The sequence below is a fragment of the Ranitomeya imitator genome, chromosome 2 (genome assembly GCF_032444005.1).
Source record: "Ranitomeya imitator isolate aRanImi1 chromosome 2, aRanImi1.pri, whole genome shotgun sequence".
NCBI classification, from domain to species: Eukaryota; Metazoa; Chordata; class Amphibia; order Anura; family Dendrobatidae; genus Ranitomeya; species Ranitomeya imitator.
The window spans coordinates 634464165-634485486 of NC_091283.1; the positions used below are offsets into that span (position 1 = coordinate 634464165).

At 48.0% G+C, this 21322-nt stretch overlaps 1 protein-coding gene across 2 annotated transcripts in view; it reads left to right on the plus strand.

The window, feature by feature from the left end:
• SEC23IP (SEC23 interacting protein) overlaps positions 1-21322 on the plus strand; it is a 158017-nt gene that overhangs the window by 73120 nt on the left and 63575 nt on the right. For both annotated transcript variants that reach the window (XM_069752671.1, XM_069752670.1), the window contains exons 10-12: positions 6803-6921; positions 7097-7240; positions 10742-10837. In XM_069752671.1, coding sequence (XP_069608772.1) covers positions 6803-6921; positions 7097-7240; positions 10742-10837 — 359 coding nt within the window. The remainder of the gene's footprint in view (positions 1-6802; positions 6922-7096; positions 7241-10741; positions 10838-21322) is intronic.

Genomic DNA, 21322 nt, shown 5'->3' on the forward strand with positions numbered 1-21322 from the left:
TATTATAGTGCTTTGGCACAAAGCACTATATTGTTATTCCACCGTAGATAACTTCTTCTTATTATTATTAGGCTTTTTTCTGCAATTAATGCGGCCCGAACCGCTGCACGCACAGACTCAAGTGAGGTGTCATTTCGAAGCCAGCGTTCCTGAGAGGTGTGCTAAGTATTTTTCGTGTCGATCGGATTTGTAGTTTTGGCACAATTTGCTTTTGAAATTTTGTCTCAATGCATTTCAATGGGGAAATTTTTACATAAGCTTATAATGGCAGTTATTTTGAAATTGCCTCAGAAATCAGCCCAACTGCCACCTGGCTGATTAACTCATTGATATGCGAAGTCAGACCCTGTTACTATGCCAACGCCTACGAACTCTACATGACCCCACAAGGACACAGGTTTGCCAGATAATATCAGCTCTTAAAGTGACCAACACACCAAATTGTTACCTGAGGTGTCCAGCCCACCAAATCGGAGGCCGAGTGGCCCCGCCCACCAAATCAGACCCCGAGTGGCCCCGCCCACCAAATCGGAGGCCGAGGGGCCCCGCCCACCAAATCGGAGGCCGAGGGGCCCCGCCCACCAAATCGGAGGCCGAGAGGCCCCGCCCACCAAATCGGAGGCCGAGGGTCCCCGCCCACCAAATCGGAGGTCGAGGGTCCCCGCCCACCAAATCGGAGGCCGAGGGTCCCCGCCCACCAAATCGGAGGTCGAGGGTCCCCGCCCACCAAATCGGAGGCCGAGGGGCCCCGACCCCCAAATCGGAGGCCGAGGGGCCCCGACCCCCAAATCGGAGGCCGAGGGGCCCCGACCCCCAAATCGGAGGCCGAGGGGCCCCGACCACCAAATCAAAGGCCGTGGGGCCCCGACCTCCAAATCGGAGGCCGAGGGGCCCCGACCTCCAAATCGGAGGCCGAGGGGCCCCGACCTCCAAATCGGAGGCCCACCAAATGTGACCGAGTGACCCCGCCCACCAAATGTGACCGAGTGACCCCGCCCACCAAATGTGACCGAGTGACCCCGCCCACCAAATGTGACCGAGTGACCCCGCCCACCAAATGTGACCCAGAGTGACCCCGCCCACCAAATGTGACCCAGAGTGACCCCGCCCACCAAATGTGACCCAGAGTGACCCCGCCCACCAAATGTGACCCAGAGTGACCCCGCCCACCAAATGTGACCCAGAGTGACCCCGCCCACCAAATGTGACCCAGAGTGACCCCGCCCACCAAATGTGACCCAGAGTGACCCCGCCCACCAAATGTGACCCAGAGTGACCCCGCCCACCAAATGTGACCCAGAGTGACCCCGCCCACCAAATGTGACCCAGAGTGACCCCGCCCACCAAATGTGACCCAGAGTGACCCCGCCCACCAAATGTGACCCAGAGTGACCCCGCCCACCAAATGTGACCCAGAGTGACCCCGCCCACCAAATGTGACCCAGAGTGACCCCGCCCACCAGATCGGACCCCGAGGGGCCCCGCCCACCAGATCGGACCCAGAGTGACCCCGCCCACCAGATCGGACCCAGAGTGACCCCGCCCACCAAATCGACCCAGAGTGACCCCGCCCACCAAATCGACCCAGAGTGACCCCGCCCACCAAATCGACCCAGAGTGACCCCGCCCACCAAATCGACCCAGAGTGACCCCGCCCACCAAATCGACCCAGAGTGACCCCGCCCACCAAATCGACCCAGAGTGACCCCGCCCACCAAATCTGACCCAGAGTGGCCCCGCCCACCAAATCAGCACCTGAGGGGCACCCAAGTGTGAAAGTCTTGCAGGGGCAGCCCGGGCACCATTCCAAAGCACTATCTGTAGTTCCTTCAGGAAATACCCATCTAGTTCTTATTATTAGGCTTTTTTCCGCAATTAATGCGGCCCGAACCGCTGCACGCACAGACTCCAATGAGGTGTCATTTCGAAGCCAGCGTCCATGAGAGGTGTGCTAAGTATTTTTCGTGTCGATCCGATTTGTAGTTTTGGCGCAATTTGCGTTTGAAAATTGTTTTTCTGTCATTGGAAAGCATTGCCAATGCATTTCAATAGGGAAATTTTGCCATAAGGGATAATGGCTGATTTCTGAGGCAATTTAAAAATAACTGCCAACTGCCACCTGGCTGATCAGCTCATTGATATGCGAAGCCAGACCCAGTTACTATGCCAACGCGTACAAACTCTACATGACCCCACCAGGACACAGTTTTGCCAGATAATATCAGCTCTTAAAGTGACCCGCGCACCAAATTGTTACCTGAGGTGTCCAGCCCACCAAATCGGACCCAGAGTGACCCCGCCCACCAAATCGGACCCAGAGGGTAAGTGCACCCCCGCCCCGTATGTGCAAAAGTAAGTGCACCCCCGCCCCGTGTGTGCAAAAGTAAGTGCACCCCTGCCCCATGTGTGCAAAAGTAAGTGCACCCCTTGTGTATGCAAAACTAAGTTCACCCCCACCCCATGTGTGCAAAAGTAATTGCACCCCCACCCCAAGTGTGTAAAAGTAAGTGCACCCCCGCCCTGTGTGTGCAAAAGTAAGTGCACCCCCGCCCTGTGTGTGCAAAAGTAAGTGCACCCCCGCCCCCGTGTGTGCAAAAGTAAGTGCACCCTGCCCCATGTGTGAAAAGTAAGTGCACACCAGGTCCCGGGTGTGCAAAATTAAGTGCGCCCCCGCCCCCGTGTGTGCAAAAGTAAGTGCACCCTGCCCCGTGTGTGAAAAGTAAGTGCACTCCCGACCCCGTGTGTGAAAAGTTTGTCCACCCCCGGCGCCATGTGTGAAAAGTAAGTACCCCCGGCCCCATGTGTGAAAAGTAAGTGCACCCCCGGCCCCGTGTGTGAAAAGTAAGTGCACCCCCGATCCTGTGTGTGAAAAGTAAGTGCACCCCCGGTCCTGTGTGTGAAAAGTAAGTGCACCCCCGGTCCCATGGGTGAAAAGTAAGTGCACCCTCGGTCCCGTGGGTGAAAAGTAAGTGCACCCTCGGTCCCGTGGGTGAAAAGTAAGTGCACCCCCGGTCCCGTGGGTGAAAAGTAAGTGCACCCCCGGTCCCGTGGGTGAAAAGTAAGTGCACCCCCAATCCCGTGGGTGAAAAGTGCACCCCCAATCCTGTGGGTGAAAAGTAAGTGCACCCCCAATCCTGTGGGTGAAAAGTAAGTGCACCCCCAATCCTGTGTGTGAAAAGTAAGTGCACCCCCGGTCCTGTGTGTGAAAATTAAGTGCACCCCCGCTCCAGTGGTTGAAAGTAAGTTCACCCCCAATCCCGTGGATGAAAAGTAAGTGCACCCTCGGTCCCGTGGGTGAAAAGTAAGTGCACCCCCGGTCCCATGTGTGAAAAGTAAGTGCACCCCCGGTCCCGGGTGTGAAAAGTAAGTGCACCCCTGGTCCTGTGTGCGAAAAGTAAGTGCACCCCCGATCCCGTGGGTGAAAAGTAAGTGCACCCCTGATCCCGTGGGTGGAAAGTAAGTGCACCCAGGTCCCGTGTGTGAAAAAGTAAGTGCGCCCCCGCCCCCCAAATCGGACCCTGAGTGACCCCACCCACCAAATTGGACCCAGAGTGGCCCCGCCCACCAAATCGGACCCAGAGTTGCCCCGCCCACAAAATCGGCCCCTGAGGGGCCCCGCCCACAAAATCGGCCCCTGAGAAGCCCCGCCCACCAAATCGGCCCCTGAGGGGCCCCGCCCACCAAATCGGCCCCTGAGGGGACCCGGCAACCAAATCGGACCCTGAGGGGCCCCGCCCACCAAATCGGACCCTGAGAGGCCCCGCACACCAAATCGGACCCTGAGTGACCCCGCCCACCAAATCGGACCTTGGGTGACCCCGCCCACCAAATCGGACCCCGAGGGGCCCCGCCCACCAAATCGGTCCCTGAGGGGCCCCGTCCACCAAATCGGACCCTGAGGGGCCCCGTCCACCAAATCGGACCCTGAGGGGCCTCACCCACCAAATCAGACCCTGAGGGGCCCCGCCCACCAAATCGGACCCTGAGGGGCCCCACCCACCAAATCAGCGCCTGAAGGGCACCCAAGTGTGAAAGTCTTGCAGGGGCAGCCCGGGCACCATTCCAAAGCACTATCTGTAGATCCTTCAGGAAATACCCATCTAGTTTACTTTGCTGCTGTTTTTTTACCATTTTCTATACATTTGACAATTTCCTCTGAAAAGGAAATCCCACCAAGGACAACATCTTTAAGGAGTTTGTATGTTCTCCCCGTGTTTGCGTGGGTTTCTTCCAGGCACTCCAGTTTCCTGCCACACTCCGAAGACATACTGATAGGGAATTTAGATTGTGAGCCCCATCGGGGACAGTGATGATAATGTGAGCAAACTGTAAAGCGCTGCGGAATATGTTGGAGCTATATAACAATAAAGATTATTATTAAAGATCTAGCGGGTCGTGTGGATACCATTGGTTTATATGCTGATGACATGGTAATATTCATGGACAGGGCGGAGGAAACACTGCACGGGTGATTGCCACTATAGATAAATTTAGTAAATTCTCGGGCCTATATATAAATTGGGACAAGTCTGCTTTATTACCTCTTTCTCATGCCCCAATGTCCAATCTTGATACTCTTTCCTCGTTACCTATTGTTTCTAATTTTAAGTGTCTAGGTATCTACATGTCTCAATATAGTGATTCAGACTTACAACTTAATGTTTATCCACTATTAGAATTAGTCAAACTTAAATTTACATCTTGGAGCAAACTCCTGATATTAATTTAATCAAAATGATATTACTCCCTAAGCTCCACTATTGTCTCCAACATAATGCAGTAATAATACCTAAATCCTTTTTACAAATTTAAATTCCCAAATCGCCTCTTTTATTTGGGGAAAAACTAGGCCCAAGCTTAAGCTATCTGCTCTGCAGAGACCTAAACAGGGGGTGGAGCGGCATTACCGGATTTCTTTCTGTATTATCTGGCCGGACAGGCTAAAGCAATGAGTAAATGGATGCCTAATAATTATCTCCCCAATTCTGAACATCATTTACTTCATTCTGCCCGAATCGAATGTCCGTTGAGCTTCCTGAAATCAGAAAAAATGAATGTCCCTCGTTAACTACCTTTTGCTTTGACTTACACGGTCAATTTGGAGACAAATTTAAAAAGTTGTTGGATTTAACCCTTTCATGACCTTGGGATTTTCTGTGTTCATTGTTCACTCCCCTCCTTCCCAGAGCCATAACTTTTTTATTTTCGAGTTGTACTTTTGAACGACATCATTGGTTTTACCATGACGTGTACTAGAAAATGGGGAAAAAAATTCCAAGTGCGGTGAAATTGCAAAAAAAAGTGCAATCCCATGCGTGTTTTTTGTTTGGCTTTTTTGCTAGGTTCACTAAATGCTAAAACTGACCTGCCATTATGATTCTCCAGGTCATTACGAGTTCATAGACACCAAACATGTCTAGGTTATTTTTTTTATCTAAGTGGTGAAAAAAAATTCCAAACTTTGCTAAAAAAAAAAAAAATTGCGCTATTTTCCGATACCCATAGCGTCTCAACTTGTCATGATCTGGGGTCGGGTGAGGGCTTATTTTTTGCATGCCGAGCTGACGTTTTTAATGATACCATTTTGGTGCAGATACGTTCTTTTGATCACCCGTTATTACATTTTAATCCAACGTCACAGCGACCAAAAAAAACGTAATTTTGGAGTTTCGAATTTTTTTCTCGCTACGCTGTTTAGCAATCGGGTTAATCCTTTTTTTTATTGATAGATCGGGCGATTCTGAACGCGACGATACCAAATATGTGTATATTTGATTTTATTTTTATTGTTTTATTTTGAATGGGGCGAAAGGGGGGTGATTTAAACTTTCATATTTTTTTTAATTTATTTCATATTTTTTAAAACATTTTTTACTTTTTGCCATGCTTCAATAGCCTTCATTGGAGGCTAGAAGCTAGCACAACAGGATCGGCTCAGCTACATAGGAGAGATCATCAGATCGCTCCTATGCAGCTGAATTACAGGCTTGTAATATGGTTACTATCCTGACGCTTCGCTGACCCCGATCATGTGACGGGGGTCGGCAATGCGCGCATTTCCTGCCGCGCGGCCGGAAGCGGTAGTTAAATGTATAATTAGCATATCAGTAAACATCAGTAGTCATCATGGATAAGAGCACAATATGTTATGTCAATTGTCAACTTACAAGTCAATATTACAGGCTTACACAAGCAAAGGTCTGTTTTCTTGACCAACCACAAAGAAACACATAAACTTAAGTCAGCATATTCTTCCTGGCTTGCTAAACATAGACGTCTGATTAGTTCAGATACAATGCTGTGTCTCCACATCTCCCATTACCGCTGATTATAGGACTCTCGTACATCTGGCCTATCTCCCATTATCACTGCCACAGGGCTTTCTTGAAGATAGGCCGAGACTTCTGTTACTGCCTCTGTAGGACTTTCTCATGGATTGGCCGTGTCTCCCATTATTAGCGGTATAGGACTTTCTTGTAGATTGCCCAGGACTTTTGTTACCGACACTGGACACTGTAGACCTTTTTTGTAGATCAGACCTATCTCAGATTTCTTCCATTGTAAGACTTTCTCACGGATTGGCCGTGTTTCCATATTGCCGCTGGTATAGGACTTTCTCAAAAATTGTACCTGTCTCCCATTAACAAAGCTGTGGAAGACTCTCTTGGTCAGTAATGTCTTCTGTTACTGCCACTGTAGGACTCTCAAAGATCAGCTGTGTGAGGGGACAGGCTGGAGGGGGGTGGCTTTCATGGAAGTCTGTAATCTTTTGTCTCTTGCTACCTTGTCTCCTCCTTTTTAGGATCTTTGATTCTGTTTGATATGTTGTCCAACCAGACAGACAGAACTGCGTCTTCAGCAGCATCAACCCACTCTGACAACAGTATTATGACGAAAGGTGAATCCACCGTGGAAAAGCAGGTTAGTCTTAGGTGGTGCAGAACCTCCTCTGCCACTTTCTGTACCCTTCACCCCAAGGTTGTAATGCAGGAGTTAACTGGTACCCAAGAAAGTCCTGTACCGGTGACTGTCTCCCACTTGTCAGTTCTTGGCATCTATCAGGGGCGCAGGTCACTGACTCTCCGTCTGTCTCCAGATTTCCCTTCTAGAACCCACAGAGTCCAGTGAAGTATGCTCACCACAAGGAGACCTGCCATGCCTGCAGGAGGTGCTGGGGTCACTTGGCTTGGCAGAGTTTATCTCTTTGCTGGAGAAGGAAAGGATGGACACGGAGTCTCTGGTAAGGGTTCTGTCTGTTCAGCCTCAGGTCTGAATGGGCGGTATTCTATAATAACACTGCACGCCATATTTCCAGTCATTTGCATCTATTCTACATTTTTTCATTGGCCTTCTCATACAGACTGAATGGAGCCCATTGACTGTCATAGATTTGATTTTCTGGCCCTCGGATAAGAAATAATTTATTTGGAGACTTGTGCTTTTTAAGCAATGTGACACATACAGGTCCTTCTCAAAAAATTAGCATATAGTGTTAAATTTCATTATTTACCATAATGTAATGATTACAATTAAACTTTCATATATTATAGATTCATTATCCACCAACTGAAATTTGTCAGGTCTTTTATTGTTTTAATACTGATGATTTTGGCATACAACTCCTGATAACCCAAAAAACCTGTCTCAATAAATTAGCATATCAAGAAAAGGTTCTCTAAACGACCTATTACCCTAATCTTCTGAATCAACTAATTAACTCTAAACACATGCAAAAGATACCTGAGGCTTTTATAAACTCCCTGCCTGGTTCATTACTCAAAACCCCCATCATGGGTAAAGGTACTGTCACACTAGACGATATCGCTAGCGATCCGTGACGTTGCAGCGTCCTCGCTAGCGATATCGTCCAGTGTGACAGGCAGCAGCGATCAGGCCCCTGCTGGGAGATCGCTGGTCGGGGAAGAAAGTCCAGAACTTTATTTCGTCGCTGGACTCCCCGTAGACATCGCTGAATCGGCGTGTGTGACACCGATTCAGCGATGTCTTTGCTGGTAACCAGGGTAAACATCGGGTAACTAAGCGCAGGGCCGCGCTTAGTAACCCGATGTTTACCCTGGTTACCATCCTAAAAGTAAAAAAACAAACACTACATACTTACCTACAGCCGTCTGTCCTCCAGCGCTGTGCTCTGCTCTCCTCCTGCTCTGGCTGTGAGCGTCGGTCAGCCGGAAAGCAGAGCGGTGACGTCACCGCTCTGCTTTCTGGCTGCCCGGCGCTCACAGCCAGACCAGAGAAGCAGAGCGCCGAGGACAGACAGCGGTAGGTAAGTATGTAGCGTTTGTTTTTTTACTTTTTAGGATGGTAACCAGGGTAAACATCGGGTTACTAAGCGCGGCCCTGCGCTTAGTTACCCGATGTTTACCCTGGTTACCGGGGACCTCGGGATCGTTGGTCGCTGGAGAGCTGTCTGTGTGACAGCTCTCCAGCGACCAAACAGCGACGCTGCAGCGATCCGGATCGTTGTCGGTATCGCTGCAGCGTCGCTATGTGTGACGGTACCTTAAGACTAGCGACCTGACAGATGTCAAGAAGGCCATCATTGACACCCTCAAGCAAGAGGGTAAAGGTACCGTCACACTAGACGATATCGCTAGCGATCCTTGACGTTGCAGCGTCCTCGCTAGCGATATCGTCCAGTGTGACAGGCAGCAGCGATCAGGCCCCTGCTGTGCTGTCGCTGGTCGGGGAAGAAAGTCCAGAACTTTATTTTGTCGCTGGACTCCCCGCAGACATCGCTGAATCGGCGTGTGTGACACCGATTCAGCGATGTCTTCACTGGTAACCAGGGTAAACATCGGGTAACTAAGCGCAGGGCCGCGCTTAGTAACCCGATGTTTACCCTGGTTACCATCGTAAAAAAACAAACAGTACATACTTACATTCAGCTGTCTGTCCCTTGCCGTCTGCTTCCTGCACTGACTGCTGGCCGTAAAGTGAAAGTGAAAGCACAGCACAGCGGTGAGTCACACAGCGGTGACTCACCGCTGTGGCTGTGCTGTGCTTTCACTTTACGGCCAGCAGTCAGTGCAGGAAGCAGACGGCAAGGGACAGACAGCTGAATGTAAGTATGTACTGTTTGTTTTTTTACGATGGTAACCAGGGTAAACATCGGGTTACTAAGCGCGGCCCTGCGCTTAGTTACCCGATGTTTACCCTGGTTACCGGGGACCTCGGGATCGTTGGTCGCTGGAGAGCGGTCTGTGTGACAGCTCTCCAGCGACCAAACAGCGACGCTGCAGCGATCCGGATCGTTGTCGGTATCGCTGCAGCGTCGCTAAGTGTGACGGTACCCTAAGACCCAGAAAGAAATTTCTCAACAAATAGGCTGTTCCCAGAGTGCTGTATCAAGGCACCTCAATGGTAAGTCTGTTGGAAGGAAACAATGTGGCAGAAAACGCTGTACAACGAGAAGAGGAGACCGGACCCTGAGGAAGATTGTGGAGAAGGACCGATTCCAGACCTTGGGGAACCTGAGGAAGCAGTGGACTGAGTCTGGTGTGGAAACATCCAGAGCCACCGTGCACAGGCGTGTGCAGGAAATGGGCTACAGGTGCCGCATTCCCCAGGTAAAGCCACTTTTGAACCATAAACAGCAGCAGAGGCGCCTGACCTGGGCTACAGAGAAGCAGCACTGGACTGTTGCTAAGTGGTCCCAAGTACTTTTTTCTGATGAAAGCAAATTTTGCATGTCATTCGGAAATCAAGGTGCCAGAGTCTGGAGGAAGACTGGGGAGAAGGAAATGCCAAAATGCCTGAAGTCCAGTGTCAAGTACCCACAGTCAGTGATGGTGTGGGGTGCCATGTCAGCTGCTGGTGTTGGTCCACTGTGTTTCATCAAGGGCAGGGTCAATGCAGCTAGCTATCAGGAGATTTTGGAGCACTTCATGCTTCCATCGGCTGAAATGCTTTATGCAGATGAAGATTTCATTTTTCAGCACGACCTGGCACCTGCTCACAGTGCCAAAACCACTGGTAAATGGTTTACTGACCATGGTATTACTGTGCTCAATTGGCCTGCCAACTCTCCTGACCTGAACCCCATAGAGAATCTGTGGGATATTGTGAAGAGAAAGTTGAGAGACGCAAGACCCAACACTCTGGAGGAGCTTAAGGCCGCTATTGAAGCATCCTGGGCCTCCATAACATCTCAGCAGTGTCACAGGCTGATTGCCTCCATGCCACGCCGCATTGAAGCAGTCATTTTTGCCAAAGGATTCCCGACCAAGTATTGAGTGCATAACTGAACATTATTATTTGTTGGTTTTTTTGTTTGTTATTAAAAAACACTTTTATTTGATTGGATGGGTGAAATATGCTAATTTATTGAGACAGGTTTTTTGGGTTATCAGGAGTTGTATGCCAAAATCATCAGTATTAAAACAATAAAAGACCTGACAAATTTCAGTTGGTGGATAATGAATCTATAATATATGAAAGTTTAATTGTAATCATTACATTATGGTAAAAAATGAAATTTAACACTATATGCTAATTTTTTGAGAAGGACCTGTATACTTCAGCAAGACTGTTTTATAAAATGGCAATTCCAGAAGTTTTGATCTGTGGTCGACCACTGCCGATTGCTAAAAGAATAGAAGAGTTCTCAAGAGAAAGTCTATAGCATCTTATACCCATATCTAAGCAGTATCTTGTGAGTGATGAGAATGAACATGAAGGAGGCTCTAGTCCTGGATTATGACCTCTCACCTCTCACCCTCAGCTCATGTGTACTGTCAATGACCTGAAGGAGATGGGGATTCCCCTGGGGCCCCGGAAGAAGATCGCTAAATTTGTAGACGAACTCTCTGTTTTACAGGTAAGTAGCGTGTCATGTGCATCCCTGATACTCTCATGTGACTGCTTTCCTCTGTGCAGCCCTGTCACGGTTGGGACTTCACTCCGCCTCATAGTAACATAGTTAGTAAGGCCGAAAAAAGACATTTGTCCATCCAGTTCAGCCTATATTCCATCATAATAAATACCCAGATCTACGTCCTTCTACAGAACCTAATAATTGTATGATACAATATTGTTCTGCTCCAGGAAGACATCCAGGCCTCTCTTGAACCCCTCGACTGAGTTCGCCATCACCACCTCCTCAGGCAAGCAATTCCAGATTCTCACTGCCCTAACAGTAAAGAATCCTCTTCTATGTTGGTGGAAAAACCTTCTCTTCTCCAGACGCAAAGAATGCCCCCTTGTGCCCGTCACCTTCCTTGGTATAAACAGATCCTCAGCGAGATATTTGTATTGTCCCCTTATATACTTATACATGGTTATTAGATCGCCCCTCAGTCGTCTTTTTTCTAGACTAAATAATCCTAATTTCGCTAATCTATCTGGGTATTGTAGTTCTCCCATCCCCTTTATTAATTTTGTTGCCCTCCTTTGTACTCTCTCTAGTTCCATTATATCCTTCCTGAGCACCGGTGCCCAAAACTGGACACAGTACTCCATGTGCGGTCTAACTAGGGATTTGTACAGAGGCAGTATAATGCTCTCATCATGTGTATCCAGACCTCTTTTAATGCACCCCATGATCCTGTTTGCCTTGGCAGCTGCTGCCTGGCACTGGCTGCTCCAGGTAAGTTTATCATTAACTAGGATCCCCAAGTCCTTCTCCCTGTCAGATTTACCCAGTGGTTTCCCATTCAGTGTGTAATGGTGATATTGATTCCCTCTTCCCATGTGTATAACCTTACATTTATCATTGTTAAACCTCATCTGCCACCTTTCAGCCCAAGTTTCCAACTTATCCAGATCCATCTGTAGCAGAATACTATCTTCTCTTGTATTAACTGCTTTACATAGTTTTGTATCATCTGCAAATATCGATATTTTACTGTGTAAACCTTCTACCAGATCATTAATGAATATGTTGAAGAGAACAGGTCCCAATACTGACCCCTGCGGTACCCCACTGGTCACAGCGACCCAGTTAGAGGCTATACCATTTATAACCACCCTCTGCTTTCTATCACTTAGCCAGTTACTAACCCATTTACACACATTTTCCCCCAGACCAAGCATTCTCATTTTGTGTACCAACCTCTTGTGCGGCACGGTATCAAACGCTTTGGAAAAATCGAGATATACCAGGTCCAATGACTCACCGTGGTCCAGCCTATAGCTTACCTCTTCATAAAAACTGATTAGATTGGTTTGACAGGAGCGATTTCTCATAAACCCATGCTGATATGGAGTTAAACAGTTATTCTCATTGAGATAATCCAGAATAACATCCCTCAGAAACCCTTCAAATATTTTACCAACAATAGAGGTTAGACTTACTGGCCTATAATTTCCAGGTTCACTTTTAGAGCCCTTTTTGAATATTGGCACCACATTTGCTATGCGCCAGTCCTGCGGAACAGACCCTGTCGCTATAGAGTCACTAAAAATAAGAAATAATGGTTTATCTATTACATTACTTAGTTCTCTTAGTACTCGTGGGTGTATGCCATCCGGACCCGGAGATTTATCTATTTTAATCTTATTTAGCCGGTTTCGCACCTCTTCTTGGGTTAGATTGGTGACCCTTAATATAGGGTTTTCATTGTTTCTTGGGATTTCACCTAGCATTTCATTTTCCACCGTGAATACCGTGGAGAAGAAGGTGTTTAATATGTTAGCTTTTTCCTCGTCATCTACAACCATTCTTTCCTCACTATTTTTTAAGGGGCCTACATTTTCAGTTTTTATTCTTTTACTATTGATATAGTTGAAGAACAGTTTGGGATTAGTTTTACTCTCCTTAGCAATGTGCTTCTCTGTTTCCTTTTTGGCAGCTTTAATTAGTTTTTTAGATAAAGTATTTTTCTCCCTATAGTTTTTTAGAGCTTCAATGGTGCCATCCTGCTTTAGTAGTGCAAATGCTTTCTTTTTACTGTTAATTGCCTGTCTTACTTCTTTGTTTAGCCACATTGGGTTTTTCCTATTTCTAGTCCTTTTATTCCCACAAGGTATAAACCGCTTACACTGCCTATTTAGGATGTTCTTAAACATTTTCCATTTATTATCTGTATTCTTATTTCTGAGGATATTGTCCCAGTCTACCAGATTAAGGGCATCTCTAAGCTGGTCAAACTTTGCCTTCCTAAAGTTCAGTGTTTTTGTGACTCCCTGACAAGTCCCCTTAGTGAAAGACAGGTGAAACTGCACAATATTGTGGTCGCTATTTCCTAAATGCCCAACCACCTGCAGATTTGTTATTCTGTCAGGTCTATTAGATAGTATTAGGTCTAAAAGTGCTGCTCCTCTGGTTGGATTCTGCACCAATTGTGAAAGATAATTTTTCTTGGTTATTAGCAGAAACCTGTTGCCTTTATGGGTTTCACAGGTTTCTGTTTCCCAGTTAATATCCGGGTAGTTAAAGTCCCCCATAACCAGGACCTCATTATGGGTTGCAGCTTCATCTATCTGCTTTAGAAGTAGACTTTCCATGCTTTCTGTTATATTTGGGGGTTTGTAACAGACCCCAATGAGAATTTTGTTACCATTTTTCCCTCCATGAATTTCAACCCATATGGACTCGACATCCTCATTCCCTTCGCTAATATCCTCCCTTAAAGTGGACTTTAGACAAGACTTTACATAGAGACAAACCCCTCCTCCTCTCCGATTTTTACGATCCTTTCTAAACAGACTGTAACCCTGTAAGTTAACTGCCCAGTCATAGCTTTCATCTAACCATGTCTCGGTTATTCCCACTATGTCAAAGTTACCTGTAGATATTTCTGCTTCTAGTTCTTCCATCTTGTTTGTCAGGCTTCTGGCGTTTGCGAGCATGCAGTTTAGAGGATTTTGTTTTGTTCCAATCTCCTCACTGTGGATTGTTTTAGAAATGTTCTTACCTCCTTTTTGAGTATGTTTTCCTGGGTCGTCTTTGTTCGAGTCTAATGTTTTTCTTCCCGTCCCCTCTTCTTCTAGTTTAACGCCCTCCTGATGAGTGTAGCGAGTCTTCTGGCGAATGTGTGTTTCCCAGGTTTGTTGAGGTGTAGTCCGTCTCTGGCGAGGAGTCCATCATACCAGTAATTCACACCGTGGTCCAGGAATCCAAATCCTTGTTGTCTGCACCATCGTCTTAGCCAGTTGTTTGCATCAAGGATCCTGTTCCATCTCCTGGTGCCATGCCCGTCTACTGGAAGGATAGAAGAAAAAACTACCTGTGCATCCAGTTCCTTTACTTTCTTCCCCAACTCTTCAAAGTCCTTGCAGATTGTCGGTAGGTCCTTCCTTGCCGTGTCATTGGTGCCAACATGTATCAGAAGAAATGGGTGGACGTCCTTGGAGCTGAAGAGCTTTGGTATCCTATCGGTCACATCCTTGATCATCGCACCTGGAAGGCAGCATACTTCTCTTGCAGTTATGTCCGGTCTGCAGATGGCTGCTTCTGTGCCTCTCAGTAGTGAGTCTCCCACCACCACCACTCTTCGTTGCTTCTTGGCTGTACTTTTTGCTGTCACTTGTTGCTGTGTGCCCTTTTCTTTTTTGCTTGCTGGTATTGCTTCATTCTTAGGTGTGCCATCTTCATCCTCTACAAAGATTTGATATCGGTTCTTCAGTTGTGTGGTTGGTGATTTCTCCATGGTCTTCTTGCTTCTTTTGGTCACATGCTTCCACTCATCTGCTTTTGGAGGTTCTCTGACACTTTTTTCACCTTCTGTGACCAGTAGAGATGCTTCTGTTCTGTCTAGAAAGTCTTCATTCTCTTTGATGAGTTTCAAAGTTGCTATTCTTCCTTCCAGACCCCGCACCTTTTCTTCTAAAAGGGCCACTAGTCTACACTTCTGACAGGTGAAATTGGATTCTTCTTCTGGTCGATCTGTGAACATGTAGCACATGCTGCAGCTCACCATGTAGGTTGTCACATCTGCCATGTTGCTCCTAGATCCTGCTGACTTGCTGTGTGTTTTCCTTCTTGTGTAATCTACTCAGCCAAGCTCTCTTGCAATAATGTCCTACAGGCAAAAATTTGTGATGCTTTCGAAGCAGCTGGTCCCGGCTGTACCCAACGATCTTCTAGCTTAGGGAGACTTCGCTTCTCCCAGAAGGCACCTGGAATATGCAAATTAGCCTCCTGAAGCTTGAATCCCTGGTTTGGTGATGCTTTCGAAGCAGCTGGTCCCGGCTGTACCCAACGATCTTCTAGCTTAGGGAGACTTCGCTTCTCCCAGAAGGCACCTGGAATATGCAAATTAGCCTCCTGAAGCTTGAATCCCTGGTTTGGTGATGCTTTCGAAGCAGCTGGTCCCGGCTGTACCCAACGATCTTCTAGCTTAGGGAGACTTCGCTTCTCCCAGAAGGCACCTGGAATATGCAAATAAGCCTCCTGAAGCTTGAATCCCTGGTTTGGTGATGCTTTCGAAGCAGCTGGTCCCGGCTGTACCCAACGATCTTCTAGCTTAGGGAGACTTCGCTTCTCCCAGAAGGCACCTGGAATATGCAAATTAGCCTCCTGAAGCTTGAATCCCTGGTTTTGGGTGGGGGTGACTATATGATGTCCGAGTCCCTCAACAGCTCAGTCTCACATTTGTCGATCACTTCGGCTCCAGATTGAATACACATGTGCCACCAAACAGTCCACACAACCCAGATACTCCATGCTGCCACCAATTACCCACAGTTCGGTAAATCTCAATGTCTTGCACACAGTGTGCTCACTGCCTGCAAATTGAACACAGGTCTCACTCAGAAATTACCACTTAAGTCTTTACGGAACCACTTAGGTTCATTGGGGCAGCGTGGCAAAACTATTCATGCTTAATGATTTAATACACAAAAGGCCTATTGACTAATATGTATAAAAATAGGGAAATAACAGACGTAATAGGTGCAAAAAACTTTATTATTATTATTTATTATTATAGCGCCATTTATTCCATAGCGCTTTACATGTGAGGAGGGGTATACATAATAAAAACAGGTACAATAATCTTGAACAATACAAGTCACAACTGGTACAGGAGGAGAGGACCCTGCCCGCGAGGGCTCACAATCTACAAGGGATGGGTGAGGATACAGGAGGAGTGAGGACCCTGCCCGCGAGGGCTCACAGTCTACAAGGGATGGGTGAGAATACAGGAGGAGAGAGGACCCTGCCCACGAGGGCTCACAATCTACAAGGGATGGGTGAAAATACAGGAGGAGAGAGGACCCTGCCCGCAAGGGCTCACAATCTACAAGGGATAGGTGACGATACAGGAGGAGAGAGGACCCTGCCCACAAGGGCTCACAATCTACAAGGGATAGGTGACGATACAGGAGTAGAGAGGACCCTGCCCGCGAGGGCTCACAGTCTACAAGGGATAGGTGACGATACAGGAGGAGAGAGGACCCTGCCCGCGAGGGATCACAATCTACAAGGGATGGGTGAGGATACAGAAGGAGAGAGGACCCTGCCCGCGAGGGCTCACAATCTACAAGGGATGGGTGAGGATACAGTAGGTGAGGGTAGAGCTGGTCGTGCAGTGTTTGGTCGATCGGTGGTTACTGCAGGTTGTAGGCTTGTCGGAAGAGGTGGGTCTTCAGGTTCTTTTTGAAGGTTTTGATGGTAGGTGAGAGTCTGATATGTTGTGGTAGAGAGTTCCAGAGTAGGGGGGATACGCGAGAGAAATCTTGTATGCGATTGTGGGAAGAGGAGATAAGAGGGGAGTAGAGAAGGAGATCTTGTGAGGATCGGAGGCTGCGTGCAGGAAAGTACCGGGAGACGAGGTCACAGATGTATGGAGGAGACAGGTTGTGGATGGCTTTGTACGTCATGGTTAGGCTTTTGTACTGGAGTCTCTGGGTAATGGGGAGCCAATGAAGGGATTGACAGAGGGGAGAGGCCGGGGAATAGCGGGGGGACAGGTGGATTAGTCGGGCAGCTGAGTTTAAAATAGATTGGAGGGGTGTGAGAGTGTTAGAGGGGAGGCCACAGAGCAAGAGGTTACAGTAGTCGAGGCGGGAGATGATGAGGGCATGGACTAGGGTTTTTGCAGATTCTTGGTTTAGGAATGTACGGATCCGTGAAATATTTTTGAGTTGAAGGCGGCAGGAAGTGGAAAGGGCTTGGATATGCAGTTTGAAGGAGAGATCAGTGTCAAGGATTACCCCGAGACAGCGAGCTTGTGGGACTGGGGAGAGTGGGCAGTCGTTTACTGTAATGGATAGGTTCCTTGGGGGGGTCTCGTGAGATGGGGGAAAGATGATGAATCCTGTTTTGTCCATGTTAAGTTTTAGAAATCTAGCGGAGAAGAAGGATGAAATAGTGGACAGACATTGAGGGATTCTGGTTAGTAGGGTGGTGATATCTGGTCCAGAGATGTAGATCTGTGTGTCATCAGCATAGAGATGATACTGAAAACCGTGAGATTCTATGAGCTGTCCCAGGACAAAAGTGTAAATGGAGAAGAGCAGGGGCCCTAGAACTGAGCCTTGCGGGACTCTGACAGATAGGGGGCGAGGTGAGGAGGTGGTGTGTGAATGGGAGACGCTGAATGTTTGGTCAGAATGTATGACGAGATCCAGGATAGGGCCAAGTCTTTAATGCCAAGGGATGAGAGGGTCTGTAGTAATAGGGAATGGTCCACTGTGTCAAAGGCAGAGGACAGGTTCAGCAGGAGGAGGATGGAGTAGTGTCGCTTGCTCTTGGCGGTTAATAGGTCATTGGTGACCTTAGTTAGGGCAGTTTCTGTGGAGTGGTGTGACCGGAAGTCTGATTGTAAGCGGTCGAAGAGGGAGCAAGAAGAGAGATGGGAGGACAGTTCAAGATGGACGTGTTGTTCCAGTAGTTTTGAGGCATAGGGGAGAAGTGATATAGGGCGATAGCTCGATACAGAGGATGGGTCAAGAGAAGGCTTTTTGAGGATAGGTGTGATTGAGGCATGTTTAAAGCTTGAGGGGAAAACACCAGTTGTTAGTGATAGGTTGAAGAGATGGGTTAGAGTTGGGATGAAGACTGTGGCGAGGTTTGGGATGAAGTGGGATGGGATCGGGTCAAGTGCACAGGTGGTGAGATGCGGTCTTGAGAGTAGAGTGGAGAGTCGATCTTCTGTAATAGTGGAGAAGTTGGTTTTGGAGGTGGAGGGCTGGGTAGTTGGGAAAAATGAGGCAAAGTCTTCAGCTGAGATGAGTGGGGAGGGAGGAGGTGCTGGGGGACAGAGGAGAGAGTTGAAGGTGTTGAATAACTGTTTAGGGTTGTGAGAAAGGGAGGATATGAGAGATAAGTAGGTTTGTTTAGCTGTGGCGAGTGTTATGACCTGGTGGTTAGGACAATAATGGACCAGGTGGTAAAGAGCACACGGAAAGACATGATAGTTAATTATAATACAGGACAAGCTCTGGGACGTGGGAACTCTGCTGACCGCAATCCCTAATCCTATCACACACACTAGAAATAGCCGTGGATTGCTCCTAACGCTCCCTATGCAACTCGTCACAGCCTAAGGAACTAGCTAGCCCTAAAGATAGAAAAATAAGCCTACCTTGCCTCGGAGAAATTCCCCAAAGGAAAAGGCAGCCCCCCACATATAATGACTGTGAGTAAAGATGAAAATACAAACACAGAAATGAAATAGATATAGCAAAGAGAGGCCCGACTTACTGAACAGACAGAGGATAGGAAAGGTGACTTTGCGGTCAGCACAAAAACTACAAAAAAAACCACGCAGAGGGCGCAAAAGACTCTCCGCACCGACTCACGGTGTGGAGGCGCTCCTTCTGCGTCCCAGAGCTTCCAGCAAGCAAGACAAAAATCAAAATAGCAAGCTGGACAGAAAAATAGCAAACAAGAGAAAAACAAGCAGGAACTTAGCTTCTGCTGGAGAAGACAGGTCACAAGAACGATCCAGGAGCGAACAGACCAATACTGGAACATTGACAGGTGGCATGGAGCAATGATCTAAGTGGAGTTAAATAGAGCAGCCAGCTAACGAATTAACCTCGTCACCTGTGGAAGGAAACTCAGAAGCCGCAACCCCACTCACAACCACCAGAGGAAGCCCATGGACAGAACCAGCCGAAGTACCATTCATGACCACAGGAGGGAGCTTGACAACAGAATTCACAACAGGCGAGTGTGGTCTTGAAAGTAGTGAGGGACTGTTCGAATGTGATAAAGGGCTAGTTGGAGTGGGATCTTTTCCATCTCCGCTCTGCAGCCCTGGAACCTCGCCTCAGTTCTTTGGTCAGGCTGGTGTGCCAGGGCTGTCTGTTGATTTTGCGGGCTTTGGTATGTGTGAGAGGGGCAAGAGATTCCAAAGCTGCAGCTATTGTGGTGTTATATAGAGCGGCAGCGTCATCCGCATTGGGTAGGGAACTTATGTCTGTGAGAGGGAGGAGGGATTAAGAGAGTGAATGTAGATCAAGGTGTTTAAGATTTCTGCGAGGGTGTGCAAGTTTGTGGGGTGGGGATTGTAGACAAGGAGTGGAGAGAGAAGAGAATGTGAGTAGATTGTGGTCAGAAAGAGGAAGAGGTGAGTTAGAGAGGTTAGATAGGGAGCAGAGGATGGTGAAGATGAGGTCCAATCTTTGTGAGTGGCTGCAGAAGACCATTGAATGAGGCCGAAGGAGGAAGTGAGAGATAGAAGTTTAGTAGCAGCTGAGAGGGAAGTGTCAATGGGGATGTTGAAGTCGCCCATGATGATAGTGGGGATGTCCGCAGAAAGGAAATGAAGTAGCCAGGTGGTGAAGTGGTCAAAGAAGGTGGTGGCTGGCCCTGGGGGGCGGTAAATGACAGCCAGTTGGAGGTTGGTGGGGGCATAGATGCACACAGAGTGCACCTCAAAGGAAGGGAGGGTAATAGAGGGTGGCAGTGGGATTGGGGTGAAGGAGCAGTTATCTGACAGGAGAAAACCAACTCCTCTGCCATGCTTGCTGCTGGGGCGGTGTGTGTGAGAAAGGTGGAAGCCACCATACGAAAGTGCAGCAGGAGAGGCTGTGTCAGAAGGGGTGGGCCAGGTTTCGGTGATGGCGAGGAAGGAAAGTTTAGTAGTAACAAAAAGATCGTGGATGTAGGAAAGCTTGTTGCTTGTTATAAAAACAAAAAGTTAAAAACAGGAAATTTATATACTTAGCGGTCATCTATAAGAAAGTCCTTTTCTGTTCCTTGGAACAGTGGCAGAGTGTGCACAAGTCCAATTGTCCTGTGAAATCCGAGAAATAATCTATTCATTATATACAGTCCACCCATGGGGAGAGTGTTAGAACAGCGCCGGCGCATCTGCTTTAGACCCCTTACTCCTCATAGTAGGGACTCTGGCGTGTTCGCTTACCCCCTCCACTTGGCCTCTGTTTCCTCCAAGAACCTGCGCGCAGGTGTCTTGGGAGTGTGCTTAGGGCATGCGCTACCTGCCTCTTAAAAGGGGCAGTTCGTGTACATGTCTGAAAAATGTTTTCAGCCAATGGCTGGGGATGTCTGTATTTAAGGCACCCTCCCCTATTGGGAGGTGTTTTAGCAACATTTTTTTAATGAATGTGTTTCCTGCTACCTAGTTGCAATGTCCCAGTACCCGTGCTTCCTGATCCTGTCTGTCCTGCCTGCCCTTTCGGAATATGATCTTGTCTGTACTGCTGTAAACTGTTCCTGAGCCCGTCATGCCTTTACCAAGTCCTGAACCTGATCAGTCTTGTCCGCACCTATACAGCTACCCGCACCAGTCCAGTCTGAACTTGAACCTGTAATCCTATACCTGTGTCCGTCCATTCCTGTGCTTATCCTCTGTTCCTGATCCAACATCAGTCCTGTCTACTAGCTGTGTAGTCTTGACCCCGAATCTGTCCTGTCTACTAGCTGTACGTCCCCCTGTTAATCACTTCCTTGCCGTTCCTGCTTCCCTGCCCCTTTGGGCTCATCTGCCAACGGTCTTGGGTCTATCATGGAGTGGCACTTGGCGTCCACTTGGGTTCAAGTCTGACCACACCATCAGGTGCTATAGTGAATAACCAGGTGGTCGATTAGTTACACCTCTCAAGGCTCTCACCGGACCTTGGCGCAGTGGTTTCACAACCGCATGCGTAACAGTTTGCTAAGGTCATGGAACCCGCTGGCTCTCATACCCCTCCAGTCTCGGACTGGTACCACGAGATGAGAGAGAGAACAGTAAGGGTACCGTCACACAGTGGCATTTTGATCGCTACGACGGCACGATCCGTGACACTCCAGCATCGTAACAATATCGCTCCAGCGTCGTAGACTGCTGTCACACTTTGCAATGTACGACGTTGGAGCGATAATTTCATGACGTATGTGCGATGTAGAAGCCGTTGGTTACTATGCGCACATCGTATACAATATCGTGCACACCTTTGTTACACCATG